General features: G+C 38.6%; 1 protein-coding gene across 5 annotated transcripts in view; it reads left to right on the forward strand.

Annotated features, from left to right (window-relative positions):
• Nucleotides 1-27,497, forward strand: part of LOC124358976 — a 200,632-nt gene that overhangs the window by 67,185 nt on the left and 105,950 nt on the right. Inside the window, exon 1 of one of the 5 annotated variants that reach the window (XM_046811266.1) lies at nt 10,969-12,597. The exons of the other annotated variants lie outside the window; for them this stretch is intronic. Coding sequence (XP_046667222.1) covers nt 12,577-12,597 — 21 coding nt within the window. The 5' untranslated portion in view covers nt 10,969-12,576. Of the gene's footprint in view, nt 1-10,968; nt 12,598-27,497 lie in introns of those variants that run through there. 5 annotated transcript variants of the gene reach the window in all.

A 27,497-nucleotide genomic window follows, 5' to 3' on the forward strand; every position in this document is an offset into this window, starting at 1 on the left:
GTCGTAGAAATTGGTAGATGCCAAAAACCTGAATCATACTGTATTTTGTTTTACACAACAACTTGAAATAAACATGAATTTTTTCCTTTATTATCTACATATTATTCTGATGTATATTATGTATATATTCAGTAGTATTAATTACAGTTATACGTGTTGTTAATTTTTAAAATGTGTAATTATACATACTAGTATTTGGATATATGTTTGTGTGTGTGTATATATATATATATATATATATATATATATATATATATATATATATTCATCTAAAACCCTCCAATTAGTAATTTATTGTAAATGGATAGGAATACAGATTTTGAATATTTTATTTCAATACTATTATATTCCGAATGAACGAATACTGGAGGTTTGGATTCAATTCTACCAGTATATATTCATATAAAACCCTTCAATCAATAATTGTAAATGGATACGCATACATAATTTGAATATTTTATTTCAATAATATTATTCCGAATAAATGAATTCAATATTATACCAGGAAATTGTATTAATTTCAAAAGTATTCCAATTCATTTCGAGGGTGATTGGGTATTCGAATATGTGAATATCCGGGCTGTATTCGAATACTATTCGATTCTCCCATCACTAGGCTAGTACAAACATTTGGTCTAGCATTGATTTTCTTAGATACGGCAACTGACCAGCAACTACGATAGAGAAGATGGTGAACGTCTTATTAAAATGACATGCTTGGCTTTTTAACTATTGTCACACATTTTAAGGGATTTTTGAAGTCCTGTAGGGATCACCATACGGCGAGGGTGGAACAACCATGTCGAAAGCAGGCAGACACAAGACTGGATCGACTGACGGCGCGGCGGCGAATCGCCGGCCAGGAGGCTGTAATAGCTGATAATTATTATCTATCCTGAGTGACGCAATTACAAAAATTGTCCGGAGAAACTGCGCTAAACCCTTCCCGATTGCGTAACGCGGCCACGGAGCGAGCGCTTTGAGGAGGCCTTGATTTGGGGTGATAATGACGCCGCGTGTGCAGTTATCGGGTACGTGACAGTGAATGTTTCACCAACATGGTGGAAATTAGATCTTCCCCAACTCGTTCAGTTTGTAGTTTAGGGTAGCACCTCTGAATACAAACGCTATAGGTAGGTAATTATCAAATGCTGTCTCTCGCCCGCTCTTTTACAGAATTTTGATTTTTTTTTTTAATTTTAGCGACAAGTGTTACGCGTAATGCACTACAGTTTTCTGCGTGTGGTTGTTCGCTCGGCGACTCTCGCAGTGAGTGGCCGTCAAGGAAGTGGACCTGTGTGAGTGTGAGTATGAGTATGAGTCAGGTATGAGGTAGACTGGCGATCACGTCACGGCATCTTGCAGTCACTGACGGCACGGAACAGCGTCATCATCTCGCAGTTATATCCGGGTGTGAGTGCCTGAGATCGTAGGGTTCATGGCTGCAAGACGGCGAGTAGTAACGGCGCGGCTGGGTCCGGGTAGTTTCACACCCGTAGTACACACATACAAGTGCAGAGGATTAGGAGTGGCCTCTACTCGGTCTCCTTGTCCTAAATATTAGTTCAGCACAGGCCCAAAACCCCTTCCATACAATTTGGGTGGAAATTAATCATTTATATCATGATATAAAACTATACTCTATTTAAGTTACAAATATTTAAGTTTTTCAATCTGACTTTAATGAAATATATTACATATTTTCTCTCGATTGAATAACATTCTTTTTGTTGTTTATAAAGACTAACACTACAAATAAGTTATTTTAATTACATATATTTTGCTAGATGACATCTTGTCTACTGCAAGAATATGGATTTCATCTGGTGTCTCCAAACTGGCGATATCGTTCTCACCTTCGGAGGTTTAGAAGTAGGTGATGGCACGAGGTAATAAGGACTGAACCCAACTACTTATTTCATCCTGTCTGTCCTAAGAAATAAAACTGTCCATTCAATAAATTCGTGTAATTTGATAAGGCACTTGTATTTCCCTGGGATACACTTCGCTCCCCTGAACTAGTTCCGCGGACGCCCCTTCGGCTTTGACACTCCAGCGAGATTTTAATGTCCCTTAACTGTTCATGTAGAACCAAAGTAATTGTCCATGTGTCACGCGGATTAACAACCTCGCACCACCCACGACTACGCACCAGACAGGACCATGGTGCTCAACCATATGACTAATCTTGCCCTCTTTTCTCCTTCCCCATTTTCTAAAGTTTGTCCCTCATTGGTCGACACTTATCTGGTCGTCACCAATGATTGGTTCTATCGTAATCTTATGTCTTCTTGGAAAGAGCCTGTACTAAGTTTCCTACCGGATGTTTATAAATTCCTAGGTTAGTTTTCGTTCTGACAGGAGACTCCACGGGAAGTCTTTTGTCCGGTCGATATTTATCTATCAGCACTTAAATTATCTAATCTTTTCTTGTAATTCGATTTAATTACAATGAACCAATTCGTCGATCCCGCTTCAAAGTCCCAGTGCACTACCTAACCAAACCCAGACATTTGTTGTTTTTTATATTATCCTAAAGTGATTAGTATTATATGGATAATGATCATCATATCAGGAAACCAACTTGTAATACACTTAAATTATCACAAAGTACTGCTTAATCGTGATTCTAAGATATAACTGAATTTTCAGGGAAGGATAACTGCCGGTGCTGGTTCTAACCATCTGCGGTCTTGAAAGTGGAGGTGACTGCAGTACCTGGCCCTTCAGCCGAAGTCCCTAGTTGCTAATACTGTAGAGCCATGTGTTGCAGTGTTGTCGATATGAGTCTGAGCTAAACTCCAGATATTCTATATTAAAGCAAGGGTGTGTACTATTGCTTCTTTAAGTTACGCTCTAGCTGAGAGCTCAGTTACATGTACAGAAGGTTCCACATGGGCAAGGTCTGTATGTGTAGATTATCTACGTGATCCATCATCTACGAAAGAGAACTCCGTTACGCAGCACCGATCAAGAAACGTTTTGTCTTGAGTCGAGATGGGATGAACAGTCGGGATCTCCGTTCAGCAGATTAAACCGTCATCTCTCCAGCAATGTATGCAAGGCTTGATGATGTGCGGTTTTATGGAACGCTGTGGAATGTAGGGGCAGAGCCCGGTGTGAGTCGGTCAACAGGTTGTCTCTACATGGACAAGGTCTCTATGTGTGGATTAGCTGCACATGATCCGTCATCTGCGAAGAGAACTCCGTTACGAAGCACCAATCAAGAAGCATTTGTCTTGAGTCGAGATGGGATGAACAGTTGGGATCTCTGTTCTGCAGATTAAACAGTCCTCTCTGCAGCAATGTATGCAAGGCTTGATGATGTGCGGTTGTATGGAACGCTGTGGAATGTAGGGGCAGAGCCCGGTGTGAGTCGGTCAACAGGTTGTCTGTGTCTCTGACCGGTTTATCCTCTCCACGCTGCGCGCCTTGCCAATACATCACACGACTCATCGAGGTTTCCCCTCAGCGACATCTTTTTACTGTAAAATCGTGTTGTGTGACGATCTGTGCTGGCCGACACACGCACCACAGAACGCCGCGACGTGACGTCACGCCCCACGCTGCCGTGTCACTGCGGGAGAAACTGTGACACGCGATTGATACGCATCTGTTTTTTTTTTCGGTCGATCGGTAGATACAGGGTACGGTGTTGTTCGGCATTTCGATCTTCTCGATCTATTACAGTCTACGAACTTGTGTGAATGAGTACTTTTTAATAACCTTGTCATATGTGAAATATATCTTGTATGAATAGTTGTTGCTATCGTAGTAATTATCGTTATTGCTTTTTACTTGTATTTTAACGAAGATTTTGTTTATTTTAAGATGGGCGTCACAGATTTTTAAGACACCTTCATTGAGGATAGGAAAATGGAAACGTTTTGGCGCTCCATCAGACGTATCATAATGTTAAATACCGGTACTCTTTTTGGGTGATTTCGTGGTTAGTCTCTAGGAAAAACTGCTAAAGATAAGCTACCTGAATTGTTCACTGTTGTAAGAATTACTAGAAGAAAAGCACATGTAAATGAAATAAACTTCAGGAAATGACATTTTGAAACGAAATATAGCATTATAAAGGCGTGTTTTATGGTATATTGCTTAAGAAATTACACGTCTTACATGTGTCATACTTCAAACAGATACTGTAAACACGTATTTCCATATAGTCGTGTTTTGTGGACCTAAAAAAGTCTATAACTACGAAAAAAATACACCCTGCCGAAAACAGATTTTACCAATTTGTCTTGCAGTTTTTGAAGTATTCTTGCTTTCTCTAATTGTACTGTCATGTTCTTCTAAAACATTCGCTCGGATTGAAAGCCATTAAGTGTTGTGTTTATAGAGATAAAAAAAGATGTGTACTATCAAATTTTGTCCACAAAGTGAATAATATAATATGTATATATGGTCAAAATATTCTAACTGTGGTTGATTTATTACATGACTAAAGGTTAACGATTGTTACTCACATCAAGAAATGAAGCTGTGTAGGTGAAAATAGTTAAAATAATGAGCCATTGATATTATTACAAAGTAAAGGTTGTCAGATTTTCGGATGGAAATTACAAATAACACTTATATACCCTTATAAAGCAGTTAGGTAACGTGATGTGATTCTAGGAAAAGGTTGACACTGACCCCTGGGGCTTATAAGGCTACACGGTAATGGAGTCTCGGAGATTATTGAAACTTTCTTTGCAATGCGGTACCTCCCCTTTTTGGCAAATCATCGGTTACTAAACTACTATAAATTATGGTGTACGTACACGATTCCTGCACAATTTTTCTTTCCTTTTTTTTTTGAAAAAATTATGAAATTTTAGAAATAACGAAATAGGTCGATAGTTAGCTGCGGACTGCGCGGTAGCTACGTTGCTGTGTAATAACGACCGCGCCGTTCCGCAACCCGCGCGTAGGCGTGCTGCACGTTTGCAACTCGTAATTAATTTTCCATGATTTGCTTTTTATACAGTTGCCGTTGCTGCCGCGAAGGCGTTGTTGAATCGCCTTGTTGCTGTGAACCCGCCAACAGCAACATTCGTATTAATCTCATATTATAAAATTAACATTGTCTTCATATGTACTTTGGACGTGTATTATTTATTTAATATTTGTCTCCTTCTGTTGTAGGTAAGCAACGGTGATGAACACTAGCGCTGTTAAACAGTAAGTTGTTCCCTCCAATAGTTTTTCATCATCTGTTATAAGTAATCTGTTATAGTACTCATACTTGGTACTACTTGGGTATGAATTGTATCTAGTAATACTCCACTGTACAGGATGTTCATTTGAAAACTTCAAACTCGTATTAAAACTCAATATATATATATATATTTTATTTTCAACAAGATGGAGCTCCTCCACATTATGCTCTTCCTGTGCAATAATGGCTAGATGCATGCCACCTGGATCGGTAGAAGAGGATAAAAATCGGCAAGGTCTCCAGACTTAACACCCTTAGACTTGTAATCAGTAGTTAAAAACGTATCCCACTGGTGTCCAAGACTTGAAAAACAGGATCACTGCTGAGTGCAGACGGTTAACCAGATAAACTTTTAGAAAGGTTAGGCAAGAATTTGAAAATAGATTTTTTGCTTGAACAACAATGGCTACCAATTTGAACAATTGATTTGAAGTTTACAAAGGATTTACGACAGTATTCAGTGAATAATTTTGATGTTATTACCAGTAGCACAATAGTTTTTAGACTAATAATTGTTGTGTAAGAAATGTTGCTGACACCAAACGGCTTGGCCGATTCCAATTTTTTTACCAAAATACAGCATTTTTATGAGCTTCAATTTGAGGTGTCACAAGGTATTAGTTGCCGTTTCAAAAATTTGGCTTTAAGTACGGTGGGGGGACATGGGGGTAAGCACCCCCATTAAAAATTTTTAATCCCAATTAATACTATACACTCCAGTTTACAGAATGTTGATACTTGGGCTATAAGTCTTCTAATACGAGTTTGAAGTGTTCAAAATATCACTCTGTATAACGTGAAGGCTGTTATTTTGCAATCAATGTATGGCTGATGGATGCCGTATGCTGTCCACGCGCAGCAAGGAGCTAGGCGGTAGACCAGTCTTGCCTTGTAGCCAGCACCAGTTGTCGCAGACCTGGTCTAGTGTATTATGTATGAATCACGGTGCGGCCGGCCGTGCGTATCGGCTTACATAACATTAGCCCGCCATCAAAGACGATGACGGGGCTCGACGAAAATCTCCAGATCTAAATAAATTATCTTTCACTACGGCACGCCTCGGCCCGTTACGCTCACAACTTTGTCTCTTTGTGAGCTCAGAGCTCAGAGGTTGGGGTTTCCCGTTCGAGGGAGTTTCTCTTGGAATAATTATAGAAAGGTGTCTAGAGTTGATGGATGTGTTATCGCTTGCATTTGGTCTAGTGCTTAAGTTCGTTGCCAATCTCACAAGCTATACCATTTTTTATGATGGTTATTTGAATGATTTGTATTTCATCCATTTCATACGGAAGATGAAACATGTCTCTTTAAAATGTCATTTTTAAATCTATAAGGTTTCAAAAGATAATAGTTCAAATTTTAGGAAGTGAGTCTCCGTTGTGATTCTCGGATAACAAAACATTGAAACCCAATCTTCGACGTTAACCACTAACTAGTAGAGCTGCAATAACGGGAACTGCTTTAAAATGTTGTTGTTTATTGCTGCATTTAGAAATACAAAAAAAAAATATTTACAAAAAAAACTTCCAAATAATACGGATAAGAAGATACTTTGAAAATTCACAACTCAGATTAAGATCAAATCTTTATACAATATATGTACAAGTGTACTGTTTTTGAGCCTGAAATGTTCAAATTTTGTGTCTTATTCGGACCACAAGTTTCCGAGTTATGAATTTTTATAGCTGCATTTTGGTTGACAATCATCAAAACCTATGTCTATTTTGTTCTTATCGTCATCATCACTGGAAGTTATTGTTTTAAAATCATTTCCTTTGTATGTACAAACGCCTAGACGAGCTGGGTGTTACTGTAATTCGTGTTATTACAGGTGTACTAGTTAGTTTGTAACTAACGATGAAACTCGGGTATCTGGTATCTGTACTTTTTGATCGGAGAGATAGGAGCATTGTCAATCAAAAGATAAGCGCGTCATTTAGTTCAATGGGGATCACATTTCGTTATATGCCCCCAAAGCTTAAACTTTTTCAATTACCTTTGAACGTTATAAAACGATGTAGTTGAGTAACAGAACTAACATTATGCCCCTACGCTAATTTTTCATTTTCGGATGATTATAATGAATTACAATTTTGGTTACTAGCTAAGAACAAAGGGTACTTACGTATTATATTGACCACATCTCTACATTTCTCCAAACACAAAAATTACAAACAAAAACAAACATTACCAAACAAAAACTAAACTTTATTGAAAAAAAACACACAAACTTGTTTTTATTCTTGATCACACTCCGCCACCCAAAATGCGAGTGCCTCCGGCCGAAGGTGCTGCCGAAGCCCGCGCTGATGTCAACGAAAGAAAAACATCCCTCGAGATAGTTAGTACCTATTAGTAAAATATCAAATTCTAGAGGGGCTGATCAGAAATATAAATTGAATTGTAATGGAAAGGCAATTATGTAACGTGCAAAAAACTTAAATAATCATGTAATGCCGCGCGGCCTGCCGTAATCCGGATTCTCGAGAAAGATAAGATAACAGCGACAACAATACCGATCGCAATACCTGGAAATGCTTGTTGATTGATGGAATGTTAGTTCTGTTACTCAACTACATCGTTTTATACCGTTCTAAGTTCATTGAAAAAAGTTTAAGCGTTGTGGGCATATAACGGAATCTGACCTCAACGGGTGTTGGGGCAAGCTAATTATTTTGAACTAAATGTAATAATAATGGAGGTTTGTCATCATTCCATGGGAAATCGTAAGCATTCACAGTTAGTATTTGGGGGTGTCTTTTAATGAGACTCACATATAAAACCGCTTAAGGATATGGATATAGATAAGGCTATGAAAGATGACTGAATGCAGCAACATGTTTCAAGTCGTAACGGGTTATATACATTGTTATTCCATGATCCCACGATAAACTGTGAATTAATGCTATAAATACTTGTGAGGGGATGAAGTACGGTTTTTTAAATATCTTCTGTCTCCAGGATATCTACTTTAAAGGTGAATTACTCTAAAGTACAAAAAATACCAAACACCGATTAAACCATCGATTTGGATGGCGTGTTACGATGTTCGTCAGTCGAAGTGCTCAGTCAGTGTCAATTCACAAGAATCTACTACAGTGCTGTGTTCAATAGCGGTGAGTCTCGAGCAGTTCAGAGATGTGTTAGCAGCCTATCCCTCAGAGAGAGCCTCCGGCTTAGAAAGCCACCGAGTACATCGCCAACAACTGTCACACTGACATGCAGAACATGCTCTGGATCGTGATGGACATTCGAGTGTTCGTTTACATAAATTATAATTACATCCGAATAATCGAATACTTGGTGAATAATCCGTGATGCATCCATTTGCTTTTGTAGTTTATGGCAATGTGTGTGAAATTATTGAAATGTTAGCTTTTGTTCATAACGGATGGACAATTTTCATTCATAAATAATTATTCAGGGTTAATACCATAAGAAAGTGATTCGAAGCAACATAACTTCAGAAATTGTGGTCAAGGTAGAAGTGCGGCCCTAATACCTCTACACTAGTGTGTTGGTGTAAAACTACCTGTGCTATAGCCGCAGTCACTATTTGCTCCAATACTATACAAAACGTGTTAGGTCAGTAATTGAATTAAGAAGTCTCAAGAGATGTGGTTCAATTGAGTACTATTCACACGACCCTTTTGGTTGGTAGAAATAATAGAGTGAATTTTGTCGAATAGTTCTTGTAATCATTTGTGCACAATGTATATGTGTGGAATAATTGTTAACGAATATTTAACCGAATACATCGTGGAGGTATTAGGTACTGTATTCGATTATAAAACGTACATTCGATTATTGTATTAGAAGTACGGAGCTGATAATTTCAATCATCGAACTATGTTGCCCCCCCCCCTCTCACTGAAATGCTATTCACGTGACTGACCAGTGACGAACACTACCGGAAGTCGATGGAGGGTGAGACCGGAAGTGGATGGTAGGAGGGTGCGAACAAGTTCCGACTCCCCGAGTTTGCACAACTAATGCGTGTCGAGCAAGTACCGCAAGCCTGTTGAGGAAGGTAATCCTGTAATGTAAGAGGAAACGTGCTATGTACATGTCACATGTCTGTACACAGGTCGTTACGTGGTGGAATCTACTTTGGTAAGGGCATAGTACAGTGTAACACAAAGCTGTGATGCTTGGTTTACTTAATCTCGTGGTGTAGCGTCAGTGTCACGTGCACATGTGAGTGCGGGGGAGGTTAACTAAAGTAAACAATTCGTTATGCGGCACTTCATTTCTCAGTATTTTTGGCCATAATTAAATTCTCGACTTTATGATTTGACAAACCTCGTGTGTAAACTGGACTTTATTACTCAGTTCAAGTTACTCGTGTACATTGTGTACATATAGTTAAATTTATATGCCTTTAAAATGTATATAAATTAAACTAAATGCGTATAAATTGTTTTACGTGTGGTCTCAATGTCTTTAGCAGATACATTTAATTCTTGTATGGCAGTGTAGGCGTAAATCTCTTTCTTTTTTATTATCCCTGTACTCTTTGGACTTCCCATACGAAGCCCAAATTTTCTAAATTTGTGCAGTATTGTTTCTCGACTCCAGTCCAAAAGACTTAACAACTAAAGAATTAAAAGGTTTAAAAATTACCACCACAATTAGAAAAAAAAAAAAAAAAAACACATAACCTACAAAATAGCTTGTATAAATCTTTGATTTAAGTTGTATTTAATTTATTCTAACTTCAATTATCATCACACACAAGTCAATGTTTAAACAAAATTTTATTCACTGAAAATGTATGAGCAAAATGTTGAAGGTGGTACAAAAAAATTTGAGTTTTTGAGCCAGCAAATGTTTCCGTAGTTTTTGATTCAACAAGTATCTCACACAAGTTCTCATGTGTGTACCAATGTAAACGTACCTTTTTATCTCAAATTACTTCCTCTGAGTTACAAAATTGCTTCAATGTCACATGGGTCTCACAGGAAAGAAAAACGAGATTTGCTTTGTTGTTCACTTATGATCACTGAGAAACTCTCAATATAAACCTGAACTATATGAAATGTAATGTGCAATTTAGACATGTTTGAAGCAGCAACTGTAGGTAACGTGTACGACTGACTTCTCTCTGTAAGACTCCAGACAACAGCTGACCGCAGCGCAGATTGCAGTTTTTACGACCGGCTGTGGCCGTTCTGTTTGTCGTGGTACCGGAAGTTACCTGCTGCTGCGCTGCAGGTTCTCTGACTAACAAGGATCTCTGGTTGTATCGTTACGATTATCCCTGTTCAGTAAATCTCTCCAAGACTGGACGTAGAGTACCGGCCCGACACAAATGTTAACTGAGCAGACAGTTAGAGTATGATTTTGGATGTTGAGTTTAGCTCTAGTTCGCCTTCCTTTTATTGCAGCGTCTGGTATAAAAGGACGCTGTCGCAGACTTGATTCCTGGAATCTGGAGTCATGTTCGTTTGAAAAAATCCAAAGAAGAAGCTAAAAACGTACCTTTACATAGTTTCAACTTCAGGGACTCCTATAATTAGTGGGGACCCCATTTTCTCAGGTAGTCAGGTACACAATTGTCTCTGATGTCGAAACGATATAAAGGTACGTTTTGAGCTTCAGATCTTGTCTGATCTTCAGAAGAACATGACTCCAGATTCCAGGAATCAATACTGCGACAGCGTCAGATACCAGACGCTGCAATATAAGGAAAGCGAACTAGAGCTAAAGTCGACATTCAAATTGAATCAACCCTTCCTACTATATCTACGTTATGAAATGAAATGAAAATTGTCTTTATTAGAGGCGAAGTTGGACTTAAAGTCCTCTCTACTAAACTAGGGCAGAGGTTTTTATGTGTGGATTAGTGTTTGAATTGTGCAGTGCACATCTGCTCTCCTGGGCGTTTAGAACAATATTACCTGATTGAAGCAATGACTGTTTGTCATGATGCAAAGTCCCCGACAGACAAAAGGAAATTGTGTCAGCCTACTGAAGGGTATGCTTCGATGACGCTCAACCAAACCCCATGGAGTGGAATGCACTATCATTGAACTCGGTGGTTCCTGTATTGAAATGAAACTTTGAGTAAAATGACATGTTGTTAATTAAGTCGTTGGGCAGCCACTTTAGTGATAGCGTTTTTGACGCTAAGCCTACATAATGACCTATTTTAGTCCATCCAAAAATCCAATTTCAGATTATTGTTTTACAACCAGGAGTTCCTTTTAGTTATATAGTTGCCAATTTCCATCATAATGATACAAAGTGTCCTCCCTCTATTATTTCAGTACTTTCAGCGAAATCTTATCATATTCTCTCTGCGAATCTCTCATCCCATTTAACGAACTGTCGAGCTCATACTTTTGCCCTTCCTTTCTTTTCCCTTATTACCTTCTGTGCCAAACCCTGAATAATCATCTTCCTCGTAATGCCCTATCATCTCAGCCGCCCGAGCTCTCCGCCTTCTTCCAGCAGTGGCTCCTTCTACACTCTTCTTTATAAGGACCTTAAGGTCCCATACCTTCTAATGTTTCTTAAGTAAACTTGTCGACGTGATGGTACTTTCCTTAGTCATCTTAAAGTCATAGGATTTTTAAATAGAACAGAAAATATATATGATGCCAAACATGTTATTGATTTATTAAAATTCTGTTCTGGAAATTTGCCTCAAAGTGAATTGAAATACTGTATACCCGTACTTTAGTTATGTACTTAGTTAGGTATACGTTCTGTGGATCACGCTAAAAAGCGTAACAAAGAACAGTTTTTCTTCACTTTTAACCGTAGTTGTTTAAAATTAAATTCTTATATTAGCTTAATATTTGAAATCACCGTTGCAAGAACTATTCTCCAATAGATAGACCAGTGCGATACAATAGTTATTTCCTAGAGAATGTCTTTGCCAAACATGAACTGTGATGTTTTAGCTATATCTAACTTTACTAACAAATCTGCTAGAATGTTGATGTCGATATTATTCATCCTAGAAACGGTGTTCATTTTCAATTAAATGTAAATGCCTAAGTTCGTTATGTTCTGTTTAATATAACACTACCAGATTGCAAATAAAATTCTCCCTTATCACGTCACGTTGAGACACTATGTGCAATGTACGTGACAGCAACGTGCGGTGCACTGCAGTTAGTGCGCCTGGACTAGTGACGCACGTGCGATCGTACACTTAACCTTTGAACCCACACTCAGTGACTCACTTCCTCTCCATGCCCTGATAAGCTTATCGCTTCTCCTCAACACCAGGGACTCAGCTTCGCCCCCCCTCCCTACAACGTGCCGCCGCATCCATAGCGTCCAGTAGTCTTCGACGTGGTATCTTCTCGAGTGGTAGTGTCCTGTGTAGTGTTCAGTGTGTTCTGTTTGTTGTGATGGTGTCTGTTGCACTCAAGGTCAGTTATGTTTAATATGTTTTCTTGAACTGTCATTGCTTTTAATGAGTACGGAGAGAGACACAAGCCGGTACGCTTATCGTGATCTCTCTGCGATGTCATGCACATATAGGCCAATGTCTGCTCCCGCTTACCCACCAGACGTCTCGGTAATAACCTAATAACCGATAACGGTATCTGGGCATGACTGTATATCTTGTAGCAACGTGTACAGTTACTATCAGTCGCCAATGTATGAGAAAGTTTCGATCCACGTCTCATTTATGATGTCTAGGAACGCTTCTCAGTTCCTTATGTCTCTTTTCCGAAACTCTGCAGTCAAACCTTTGATGCTAGGAGCACAATTTCAATTTCTCAATTTGTAAAGCCGTAATCAGTAATAACTCAGATTCTCTTAATGCGTGTTTTAAAATTGTGGTCATGGTTATGAAGCTTGTTGAATTATAAAACAACACATTTTTCAATTTAGGCTATATCAAAGCTAAATTGTCTCCGAAATAGTTTTATCGCTGAAAAAGCAGTGTTCTTTGTTTTATCTAGTTGTACTAGATCACTGCCAATCTAAAGATAGACACGTGAGTCCGGGGTTGGAAGTAATTTTCAATAATTTGAAAGAGTTAAATCTTTACTTCTACAATTATTAATATTAACTAAAACTGTGTGCAAATGTGTCAGTTAAAAGTATTCAGTATCGACTATTGTCCAATTAGTGGTTTTGTCATTTTAGCTTGTAGGCTTTAATGTTGGTAATTGATTTATTTCAATTATATATACAGTAGCCACAGATGCAATATCCTTATAGCTATTTTGACGTTTTATAAAACTAAACAAAACACAATACATTTTAGTACAAAGGGAAAAACTTTAAACAAGAATATTAGGCTAAGCAAAAATTAATAAATTAAAATAACGCTCTGCACAAGTTAAGACATTTGGTATACGCAACTAAACTAAAGAATAATTTTTATATCGAACAAAATTGAATAGTTTGCTTTATAATAAGTCAACAAGCTTTGTCAATTTGGGATTTGAACTCACGAACTATTTTATTAAACACATCTATCTCCTGCTTAAATAACTTTAAAAGTCTTAAGGCTTTAAAAATGGAAAATATTGATGGACGCAAGTTGCTTCTAGGAACAAACAACTGGATCTTATTGACAAAAAGAACTTAACTGTCCATTGAACCATGAATAATTTTGTAAATAAACGTAAGACCAGATTTGTTCCTTCTGGGTGTAATTGTATCAAATGAAAAAATTCTTCTAAGAATAACCACTGCACTTTGCACTTCCAAAAGTTCAGCCCTTTAATCCACGACACTGGTTTATAGCAATTACTTCATGAACTTTAATGAACTTCGACTTTGAGAATTGACGCTCGAGGTTTCCAGCAGAATCGATCCTTATATTTCCCGCATAGGTTCCTTATATCTCCCGCGACGGTTCGCACAAGAAAGGTTGTTGGCGGAGAGCAGAAGCCGCGGACAGGGGTCAATCACCGCAGTCACCGCGTGTCCAATCACTAATGGATTGTTAGCACATTATTCTGCGCACAGAAGGGCTAATTGTGAGCACAAAAACTGCGCACCGATGACGGCCCGGCACAGCGAAGCGCACGGCTCACCGACACGAGGGGAGAGGTAAGATTGACGCCGTAATGTTACCTGTTGCCAATGTTGGCAACAGTGATTGTCGTCGATACAGAATTACAGTAGTGGTGTGATCGCCCCGGTAGAGTTTTAGCGCGGGAATTATTTTATTGTTGTACTTGCAAAGAAATTTGCTATGTCCGCTACAGGGTCAACAAATTGTTTAAGAGCCATATGTAATGGAAACGACCTTGAGATTTTTCCTCGATAACAACGTTAATTCTCATTCACTTTTACACCCTCGTTTGCGATTGTAACGTTACGGTAGATATGTCGTTTATGGATGTAAATAATACGAAACTGAACGCTTTTTAGATGTTTTGTAATGTATAGTATAGTATTTAAACGATGAAATAAAACGAAGTTTGAGATCTTTGCCTGAATAATCCATACAATAAAATAAAAAGGCTTGAATGCGTATAAATTATATAATATATCATATTTCTCTCATAATTCTACTAGTAACCATAAGGCCGTAAAAGTACATGTGGTTTAACATTGTTCTTATGGGCGTACAGTCAAGATGGCTGCCAGAGCAGCCAGCTCTGAATTTTGGTAAAAAAGGATAAACATTCTGATTTTAAACGCAAAATTGTGCTATTCTTTAAGCCTACATGTCTGCGTGAGATTCAGTACTGTCGTGTACCCCCATTTCTTACGAAAAAATACTCAAGGGATGTAACGAAATTATTGTGATTTCTATTTAGTAGGGTCTTTATGATTTTGAGAAGTGAGATTCTATCGGTCCCCGTATCAGGTAGCAACGCCCAAATCAGATCAAGTTGGGTTTGTGCACACGAGTGTTTTCAGGCGTAATATTGCGTGCACCTCCCCCCCCCCATTTCCACCACCACCACCTATTATACAGAACTTTAAGGGGTGGCAAACTTCTTGCCGTTTTATTGAAATTGTAAACATTTTTCTGTGAACATCATTCCTCTTTTTACTTTATATATTCAACTGCATCCCAAAATATGAATATTCAGCTGTTTTTTGTAAAGACCCAAATTAGAGCGTCATAATAACAAAACGTTTACCGCCAGGAAGATATAAGTTGAATGATTTACAATCACCCCTACACTAGACAGTGTACCTAATACTCCTATATTAATCAATAAGAAAATCTTTATTCAGATGTGACCGTGTGAGATTCTGTGCTCTTGAGAAAATTCGATAAGAAGGTCTTAAAGTGCTTCGACTATCCAGATTATGTGCTAAAAGTTTGAAGTTTTAATTTATCGAGCTTCATTTGTACACCGATAATAAAGTAAGTAATGGGTGGCAATAAGTTATGTTTAGCGAGTATTGATAGTAAAAGAAAGAATGACAGGACTTGTGTGTCGGGAGACGGCAGTTCCAATTTCTGTCCATTTAAATCATGCGAGAGCCCAGTCAGAGGGAGAGAAAGTTCTCTCTGTTTATTGTCAGCCTGATGACCTGGATTGCCAGGCGATAGCGCGGGTTCGCGAGTTTATTAGAACAGGGTACCGAGTATCCATGTAGCGCTGGTGGTAGCTCAGGTTTGGTTTGGTAAAGCGAGTACCAGTGGACAACTGTGAGCGGTGTTGGAGTACTACACGCCTACCCAGGAGATACATATCTGTTACTCGTGACGTTCTGGCGGTGACCCAGACAGAGTGGGCGGCGTGACCCGGGAGAGAGTGACCTTGCCCCTGACGTCTGTGGGAGTGGTGACCACACAGCCGGCACTGGTGTTGTCATACTGCTTGTCGGAAATGTCGTGTAAATTCCCGTATGATTGTCATGTACAATAAAGTGAACTAATTTATCATCTCTGATAGCTAGCGAGTAACCGTTCAAAACATGCACCGAAAAGACAAAAATGTTTTCGATTTTTGAAACTGAATTTCGTATAGAGCGTGGCTAATTATGCATACCACTTTAGCCCTACAAGTAGCAAAGACAAATAATAGAACATTTATATTAATGATAGTATACTCTTATGGGGAAACTCCATTATTTATTTGTACCATAGTTTTCCTTCCTGATTTGGTATAATACGGAACATATTTAATTACGTTATTGATTGCATTTGTATTTATTGTAGGCTATTTGATACTTTTAGTGAATAGAGAAAGAAGAAAAAAATACTATGGTTATTATTTTACTGTTTATTACTTATCATTTATTTAAGCAGCACAGCTGAAAGGTGTATTAAGTTATTATTAACATGATGTTGGGGGTTATATTCTACTCTGGTACATGTCCGTTACTACTCCTGTACTGGCAGCAACTGGAATACACGTCCGTTACTACTCCTGTACTGGCAGCAACTGGAATACATGTCCGTTACTACTCCTGTACTGGCAGCAACTGGAATACATGTCCGTTAATACTCCTGTACTGGCAGCAACTGGAATACATGTCCGTTACTACTCCTGTACTGGCAGCAACTGGAATACATGTCCGTTACTACTCCTGTACTGGCAGCAACTGGAATACATGTCCGTTACTACTCCTGTACTGGCAGCAACTGGAATACATGTCCGTTACTACTCCTGTACTGGCAGCAACTGGAATACATGTCCGTTACTACTCCTGTACTGGCAGCAACTGGAATACATGTCCGTTACTACTCCTGTACTGGCAGCAACTGGAATACATGTCCGTTACTACTCCTGTACTGGCAGCAACTGGAATACATGTCCGTTACTACTCCTGTACTGGCAGCAACTGGAATACATGTCCGTTACTACTCCTGTACTGGCAGCAACTGGAATACATGTCCGTTACTACTCCTGTACTGGCAGCAACTGGAATACATGTCCGTTACTACTCCTGTACTGGCAGCAACTGGAATACATGTCCGTTAATACTCCTGTACTGGCAGCAACAGGAATACATGTCCGTTACTACTCCTGCACTGGCAGCAACTGGAATACATGTCCGTTACTACTCCTGTACTGGCAGCAGCTGGAATACACGTCCGTTACTACTCCTGTACTGGCAGCAACTGGAATACATGTCCGTTACTACTCCTGTACTGGCAGCAACTGGAATTCATGTTCGTTACTACTGGCAGCATTGCTCCCGTCGCCTGCGGAGTTCGTGTATACGGCAGCGGCACCGACAAGTCGGACGGTCGGAATCTGATGAGTCTAGTATTCGACGTTATCGCGCTGTGTCAGAAGATTACAGTGTTTATATTGGATGAGTGTGTAAATTGTTTGATGAGCGTGTTTACTCACTCGACAGTGTGACAAACAATTTTGTGGAAAACCGTTAAGATAGTGAGTGGCCTGTCAAGGCCAGCACACTTCATCGCCCTGAATAATTAATTACCTACTTATACAGCGTTCGCTCAATGAGCCCGACCTTAAGGATCAGTCAAGCGCTGGAAACTGCAGCCATTTAGAAAACGCTAAAACGAGTTCCGCTATATTATTTACGTCAATCAAATTATTGAGGAGAACTTAAAATTATTATGGGGAATTATAAGAAAATCATTGGAATACGATCCCTCGATATATATCCATAGTTATAAACAGATTAATGTACAATATTAATATCGATGTTATTCCATGAAAACAGATGTATTCTGTGAAACTTAGCGCTGTAGACTAATCGTTGTCGAAGCAGATCTAGAAAGGCTGACGAATGTTATTGCCGGAATATTTTTTCGACATAATATAAAAATAAAATATTTATTCCAGTGGTATTGAGTGTTGCTTGGACAACATCTCAGTGCTTTTGAGATGTTTTTCTTCCCTGTTATACTTTTTTTATTACAAATAAAACTGTGAGAAAAGACTATGGTTGACGTAAAATAGTCTCCGCCTTAGTCTTAGCGCCAGTTAGGTTAGGTTTTGTCTAAGGATAAAAGCGTGTTTGGCATTAAATACAATGTCGGATTAAAAGAAAAGACTACGAGTTTGATTTCTCAGAAACACACACATCGCTGCCAAACGATCATTTTCACAAGATCTACTGGTTTGATCCATAAAACTTTAAATTAACATCTTAGTCAACACAGATTAACAAGTGTGTCAACGAATTTCGAAAAAGTGAAATTTTATAGCTTAATGTCATGGAAAAATAAAAATGTTAATTATGTTTGAAACCCGTTGTAAAGATTGTGTAGGCCTATATGAAGTTTCACAATATTTTAGTACTTTTCGACTCAGTTACGGCTAATAACAAAATTGAAAGAAGATTGGCCAAGGTAATTTACAGGTTTTCGGAAGTTGTCGTATCGAAAGAATGAAAGTATATAAAAATGAGCAGAATCTCACTCAGTACGCGATTCCCGTAGTGGTAACGGTCCGAAACCCGAAACCACCGAACTCAGAGATGTGCCTCTGCCCGGGTCAAGTAGAGCGTGCCACGCGTGTAGCCCACACCGCTCCACAGTCCGCAGCCTCGCGGTGAAACTGACAACCCAGCCAGAACACTTCCGTTACTCCTGTTAATTAATTAATACCACCACTGTTTAATGTCTGGGCAGAGATGATTAGTGGCGGTATGCGCCAGAGTTCGGGGTGACCCGAGAACTTCTAACCGTTCCTCATTATCTCGCATCGAGACTTCATTGTCATCTAGGGACGACCTGTCTTACTTACAGTTTTGTGTACAGGGTGTTCATTTGAAAACTTCAAACTCGTATTAAAAGACTTATAGCCCAAGTATCAACATTCTGTAAACGGGAGTTTATAGTGCCCCCTCCCCATACTCAAAGTCAAAATTTTGAAATGGCAACTAATTACCTTGTGACACCTCAAACAGAAGCTAAAAAAACTTATGTATTTTGGTAAAACAAAAATTGAAATCAGCCAAGCCGTTTGGTATCAGCATCCAATAATGTAATTTCTTGCACAACAATTATTAGACTACAAACAACTGTACTACTGCTAATAACAACAAAATTACTCACGGAATACTGTTGTTAATCCTTTGTAAACTTCAAATACAGAATTTTAATACTTGGGGCTATAAGTCTTTAAATACGAGTTTGAAGTTTTCCACTGAACACCCACTGTGGTGTGCTATGTGTGTATATGCGCCCTATAGAGTCTGAGGCCATTGGCCTATCTTTAACGTACTAATTAATGAGTGTCGTAGTGAATCTCAACGAAAATTAAGATCGGTAGTTGTAAAGTTTTCATCGTCCGTTCTTAAATGTCCGTGACTTTTTCATTAGCTGATATGTGCTTGCAGAACAGCAGTGGCGTAACTAGGAGTTAAATTTTTTTTTTGGGGGGGGGGAGTAAATTATTAAAGAGCACACCACACTGGGAGGTATGAATACATGTAAATAAATGATTCAGGCTTAATTTAAAGTGCATTTATATTGTTTTATATATTTGTTTGGGGGGTTATAACCACTTCACCCACCTCCCTTGGTTACGCCACTGCAGTGCAGACACAGTGCATTCATCTCATTGCTAATATTGGACTTGAACAGGGGCAAGAAACGTTTTCAAACAAATTCTGCAATGTGCAAGTGTGATAAAATAACATATCGGACTGGTGGTAGCCAATGTCTTGTAATGTGATAAGGGACGGGTGGTGATAACACCAGGGTGAGGACGCCATAGTTACGTAAATTAGGTCGGAACAAACGCACAGAATTGATTCTGCCAGTTGAATGTGAACACGATTTCCGGGAGGGCGTGTGGCGGTACTCCCAGTGCCGTGGATTAGCATCGTCACGCATCGGCGGCGCCGCTCCTCCTCTCCACCTGCCCGCGCGGGCGTCGCCACCAACAGGTTCCAAGCTCCGAGGGCGCGGTAATGTTCAGACACATTGGATCAAGTGAGGCAGCGTTTCACCGTCGCTAGGAACACGCATGCACAATCAGGTATGCCGTGTTTGAGACTCATCTAAATGCATGGACACTAAAACGGGATATAGGGACCCGTATATACAAGCGGGACGTCGAAATGTTTTCTTTGATACTACTATGGCTTACAAAAATACATTGGGCGATTTTAGTTTACGCAGGGTGGGGTAAATATCTCTCCCACCACTGCCCGGCACTCGCCCGCTCACTCTATCACCTGACCAGTGACCTGGCCACTGTCACGAGCGGCTAACCTCACACCAAAACGCAAGCTCCATGGATACGTCTATGGATACATAAGTCCACATAAGTATATAGGCCTAGTCACAAAAATACAATATGCTTATAGAAGAGGTAAGTAGCTGTAGTGTACACAAAACAGCGCGAGCGAAACAAGATCAACACTACTGATAAAACAGATATGGTTGTCCCGATCCCCACCATTGGAGGGGAGGCCCCTCCTTGCTTCTGCGCAGATTTCTTTGAGAGAGTGATTTATCTATACCAGTGTTGTTGAGAGATTTGATCATGATTTTCAAAGATTTAAATAACATTAAGCCGTTGTCTCTAGCAGCCTAGTCCACCTTACAATTGTTCTATTATGCGATTGTAGTCCATTAGGTTTTCTTGAGCCTCCGTTATTTACACATGAAATTCCTAAATTCACCATTGGCAGCACTTCTTTTCCATCATCACCCCATTCGGTACAGTAATCTGATTCGCTTGGGAACAGGGTGGCCAGACACAAATTCCCAAATTCACCATTGGCAGCACTTCTTTTCCATCATCACCTCGTTCGGTACAGTAATCTGATTCGCTTGGGAACAGGGTGGCCAGACACAAATTCCCAAATTCACCATTGGCAGCACTTCTTTTCCATCATCACCTCATTCGGTACAGTAATCTGATTCGCTTGGGAACAGGGTGGCCAGACACAAATTCCCAAATTCACCATTGGCAGCACTTCTTTTCCATCATCACCTCGTTCGGTACAGTAATCTGATTCGCTTGGGAACAGGGTGGCCAGACACAAATTCCCAAATTCACCATTGGCAGCACTTCTTTTCCATCATCACCTCATTCGGTACAGTAATCTGATTCGCTTGGGAACAGGGTGGCCAGACACAAATTCCCAAATTCACCATTGGCAGCACTTCTTTTCCATCATCACCTCGTTCGGTACAGTAATCTGATTCGCTTGGGAACAGGGTGGCCAGACACAAATTCCCAAATTCACCATTGGCAGCACTTCTTTTCCATCATCACCTCATTCGGTACAGTAATCTGATTCGCTTGGGAACATGGTGGCCAGACACAAATTCCTAAATTCACCATTGGCAGCACTTCTTTTCCATCATCACCCCATTCGGTACAGTAATCTGATTCGCTTGGGAACATGGTGGCCAGACACAAATTCCTAAATTCACCATTGGCAGCACTTCTTTTCCATCATCACCTCATTCGGTACAGTAATCTGATTCGCTTGGGAACATGGTGGCCAGACACAAATTCCTAAATTCACCATTGGCAGCACTTCTTTTCCATCATCACCTCATTCGGTACAGTAATCTGATTCGCTTGGGAACAGGGTGGCCAGACACAAATTCCCAAATTCACCATTGGCAGCACTTCTTTTCCATCATCACCTCATTCGGTACAGTAATCTGATTCGCTTGGGAACAGGGTGGCCAGACACAAATTCCTAAAAGACGGACTTTTCGGGTTGAAAAGGAGGACAGTATTGATTATTGTAATAAAATTTGCGAAACAAATTCACAAATAGATTATTTTAAAAAAAGCGCATTATAAATTACTACTATGTTTGAGCATATCATAATGCAAATAAAAATTTGTTTTGACATATAAATCGAAAAATTAAATGCTACTAAAGAATATATTGAGTATTATTTGAGACTATTATTTTGAATGAGCAATAAGATTGAATTACTTTTTGTTAGAATTTTTAGAATTATATTAATAATAAGTTTTGTGAAATAATTATAATTAATTAATTGCATTGATTAAATATATTATTGGTAAGCTATACTAACAGACATATATAATAAATTATCACTATAAAATAATTAACCTGTCACTTATAATACACAAATAGAAAATCAAGGGGCAGTAGCGCCAGTGCAGCTGAGCGGATAGAAACAACGGCGAGTCAGTGACACTATAGACAACACTCAACATACAACTGAATCTAACAGCAGTTCACATGCCATGGCATTACGTGTGCGCTACAAGAACTTGTCATGGTTTACATTAGGAAGAGTTTTTAATGTGATGCTACTATTTTAGAACATTTAAGTGTCCGCCAGAAAGCCGGACGTGTTATACAATTTTCAAAAGCCGGGAGGACAGGTGGACAAACATTAAAGGTCACCCTACTTGGGAATATTTGAAAGTAGCTGACCATCGCTGTGCCCGGTACGGGAGGGGACTCTCTGTCGTTTAGCATAAATACAGGACACTTCGAGCCGCGGTGTTTCTCAGACGCCCCCTCTTCCCGCGAGTGATCAGCGCACTGACCAGGACAGGCGGCGCGGCGCGGCAGCCATATGGTTTGTTTGGTGGAAAGTTGGAAATGCTAATGAAATAGTGACAACGCTCCAGTTACCGGATGGCTAGCAGCCAGATCTCCTAAGTGGGTCCGAGATTGTATATTGTGGAGCTGCTGCTAGTGACCCGGTTTCCTGCCCTGGCCCTTCATGAATCTGTGAGAACAGTGACATTTTTATTTGCTGACTACTCATAGGATCGCGTTTGTGCCTTTGTGTTGTGCTTATTAGTCATATTCAGATAATTAAAAGCAATTTACCTACGTCATTTAAAAATTCATAAAGATATTTCTTTACAGAGTGTTCATAACAAAGGATACAACCCTACCTTTCATACACTTACTGTAAGTGGTTCGCAAGCAATACATTTTAATTTTAAAACACATACAGATATATACATGGTGTCCAGTAACCCTGTGGACATAGGTATACGACGTTTATTGGATCAGGTCAAGACAAACCATATTTCACCATATGGGTCTCCGATGCTTAGTTTCCCATTTTTCAGTATGTGTTTTTTTTGTTTACAAAAAAATTAATATCTTAGAAACTAATGGATTAAGTAATACCAAATTTGCCTGAAATTTTTGTAATAACAAGACGAGTCACTCAAATAATATATCATCAAATTATCTTTAGTATTTTCAAAATGGCGACCATTAAAACTTTTAAACTTGAAATATCTTAAGACTTAAAAACCTGCAATTTTTCTTAAGAATTACAAGAATAACAGTTTTTAGAGGATTTTATCACAAATCTAATCGAATAATAAATAGCTGATCTAGAGCAGATTTACTGTGACAAGACATGGCTCACATTGAGAGCTGCCGTTTATTCAGTGTTTATATTGTTGGCTATTCACTGAGAACCTAAATCGGCTATTTTTATTCGATTTAAATAATGTTGGTAACGACACCCATTGTGATATTATTTGTGATAATTGAGGAAAAATTACTGGTTTATAAGATATTAAAGGTTTAAAAGTTGTAATGCCCGCCATTTTGAAAATGCTAAAGATAATTCAATTATATATTTTTCAAAAAGTGGCCTTATTATCATAAACGTTTAAGCTAAATTTGGTATAGTTTAATTCATTAGTTATTAAGATATTAATTTTTGTATAAAAAAACACATACAGACATACAGATGGAGAACTGAAAATTCTAGGACGAATAATATGGATGTGTTCTGTAATTTTTATGTGTACTATGTTAATTGATAACGTCTGATAGCGTCTGGAAGCGCACTGATTTGGTGCCCTCTGAGCGTGTGATGTGAAACAATGCCGGACAGTGAACAATAGAATGTGGTAGTGGTTCTCCAATGGGATCAAGAGCTCATTATTACAACAGACAGAGCGGAGTTGTACTGCCTTGTAGGGACGTGTAGACCCACTGTGTCTCTGCCGGCCTACATTACACGGCCTGTACTTGCTGAGTGGTCATCCGCCGGCTAGAGCTGATCATGATAGCTTGTGTTTGATAAAACAATAAACAGTGGATCACAATTTATACATTAAAAACTCATATAATATTCCCATCGTTAAGTCACATACGAAGATAGGTCCAACGGGAACTTCCTTACGTCACTTAAGTTTCTGTTGGGTCAGTGTAATCATATTGAGTAAGCTTGTTTTCTCGAATTGTCACGGACTGAATGGTTTGTTCAATAATGCTAATGGCCACTCCCTCAGATTTTGTTTGTTTTTTGTTCTTTTTTTGGTGGGGGGGGGGTGATCCTTTGGTTACTGTAGATATGCCGTCCTACAATGTGTTAGGAAGTCAAATTCAATACCTGGCATGTACACATTCACAATTTAGCTGATTAGGTAAAATCTAGAATATATTAATTTGTTTGCCTTGTCACGATGTTCGAATAAAAAGTGTTGTTACTTTTGTTATGCTTTTACCCATTAAATTTAACATACTAATTGGAAATATTGGTTAAATTAAATAAACTCATGCTGTAATAATACCATGTTAAACTTTTTATTACAGAACTTTAGAGGCCAAGATGAAATTTTTGCTGCTTCAGATACCAGTGGGGCGTAGCCCGGTGGGTTTTCGAAATAAGAATACACCTAAATTAATCTCAGGGACGGTAAGAATGTCCTTGTAAAATTCCAGTACAATTGGTTGAATATTTTGTGCGTGAAAGCAAGACAAACAAATAAAGTCACTTTGCATTTATAATATTATTAGGACGTACATTATTCATTTTGTCAATAGACAGAATAATAGAGTGGAGTAAAAGTCCATGTTAAAAGTGGGCAACAAGATCTGATATCAGCGCACTCTTACGTTGTCGTTCCCTGACTAACTCAACAGAATGTTTATTATGTGAACACTGCTATGATACCTTAGGTAAGAATGTAAATGTATCATGTGGTAAGGTACCTTAATAAAGATTATTTGCGTACTTTACATTTTGGATGATACATCATTTCTCTGTAGACGAGAATTAGTTCTCTGGTGGTGCATGTCCAACTATTGAGTTAGGCTGAGCGTCATTGAAGTCTTACTGACACAAACAATTTATTTTTTGTCTGTCGGAGGAATGTACATTTGTTTACAGTCCCCCGCGACATGTGGTTTAGCGGTTTAGCGTGCTTCTACCTAATTAATTAACAGCAATTAAATATTTCTAAAGTTGTACCACTATTGATAAAATTTAAATTAATACATTATTATTACATACATATTATTATACATTACATAACATACATATACACATACATTACATTACATTGCATACATATACACATACATTAATATTAAATACATTAATACATAAATAAATACAATCCTCGTACATAAAGAACTTGCTAAATAAACAGAATCTTACTTGAGTGTAGTAAAGCTCTGCGGTAATTGTGGAGGCTGCTGATTGGATAAGTGGATAGGATTAATTGGACGACAATTTAGTTTACTGGCTGTTGAGGGAATACCAAAGGTCGCCGACAGACAGGTCACCTTCACAACAATCGGTGGCTTCCTTCCTGTCCATCGCTCATGCCGAGGTCTGCCCATCGTACACAGTAGGCCTACGCTGGCCAGGCCAGGCGTAGTGATGGGAGAATCGAACACTTAAATGAATCGAATACAGTGTATTCAAAAGCAATTGAATACAAATATTCGAATACTTTTCTAACAGACAAGTCTAGACTTGTCTATGAAATTATTTTTTCGTAGTCCAGATATTTACATATTGTATTTATTATTAGCAAATGTATTTATTGATTGAATATTTGTACAATTATACATTTTGACGAGTTTGATTGCTTATTCCACATTATAAATGTTCTCTTAATAATTCTTTTCGGTAGTCCAGATATAAATAAATATATATATATATTATATATATATATAATATATATATATATATATATATATATATATATTATATATATATATATATCAGTAGAGTCCCGTTAATCCGACCTAATTGGGACTGAGCCCTTTTCGGATTATGTGATTGTTCGGATTAGCCAGAATTACAGAAAAAAATACGGTTTTAAACTTGAGAATAGGTCTATTTTTGTTATAGAATTATCAATATTGTTTATTAAAACAAACATGTTTTCTGACTGTTGCATTGTATTTCTTGACAAATAAAACGTGGTTTGCGAATACTAAGCACATTTACCGTATTTAGTGTGAGTTCTATTGTTAAGCAATGTGAGTCATCCAATAAACTCTCTTCATGCGACAGAAGACAATAACTGAACTTATGGGTACGTCCAAGATGCACGCTGATAAAAGCAGGTAGACAGAGTCAGATTTCTCGGCGCACGCGCCGACTGTCTGACTCTGACGGTAGGCTGATGTGGCCATTATGTAAGCAGGTTGTCGGCGCAGAAAGAGCTGCCACCAAAAAGATATCAGGTGTACAATGGAACTTACAAAGTGAAACTGGCTGCAGCTTTATTGCAGCCAAGTTAAAACCTATAAGAAGTGAAATACATCCAATTAATAAATTACGATCTGTTTACAGGGAGTACAAACACCTATTTCCGCAATTACTTGCCGACGAAAACCCATTTTTTTTAATATTTCAGAATAATCCCGGATAACTTTTATTTTATTTTGTCAAAAATTGAAACACAGGCTGACTAAGAACTGGGCGAATTACCACACAACCCCCTATTCAAGCGGAAGAGAGACTAGTTTGTCACATTAAGGTACGTAAACACAATTTTTATAATTTATAGAGAAAGTATAGTGATCGCTCAAATTCGATGTTGGTTTTTTTTGACGGACCTTTACGTTTTGGGGTCCTTCTGAACCCAAAAAAGTGGTTTTACAAAATGTCTTTTTACAACATACGTTGTTTACTAAACATTGAAACTGACTTGAGAAAAAGATCAGTGATTTACTAACAAAACTTTAATAATTCTAGATAATTTGAAGCAACCCCCCTTTATGTGGTCACCAGCAAATGAAACTACCTATATCGACCATGGCCTATAAAACACGTTTTAGAACATTGTGAGAAAGTAAGTATGTGCCAGTTCTTGGTACCGTTTATTATAAATCGTGATCCTCTTTAAAACAACCTTAATATCTTTAAATCTTCCGCCAACAGGCATCAACGATGTTCCTATTGGAATGTTTTTTTAAGGCGCTTATCCCATATCGGAGGATTAAGTTGCACTTTTGATACTAAATTGTCGATATCCATCGTATAAAAAAAATAAAACAAACAACACTCAATACACACACGAAAAATCACTTTCCGACTAGCAGGTCGTCTGAAACCAGAATGAACAAATCATTCCGGTAAAAATCGGAGTCAGACTACCATGGGCGCAGAAAAGTCAGCGCGCAGGTGCAGTGTGGCCACTCCTGCTTAACAACGTGGAATTTTTACGCACGCCGACTCGGC

This window comes from Homalodisca vitripennis, chromosome 4 (genome assembly GCF_021130785.1).
Source record: "Homalodisca vitripennis isolate AUS2020 chromosome 4, UT_GWSS_2.1, whole genome shotgun sequence".
Lineage (NCBI taxonomy): Eukaryota > Metazoa > Arthropoda > Insecta > Hemiptera > Cicadellidae > Homalodisca > Homalodisca vitripennis.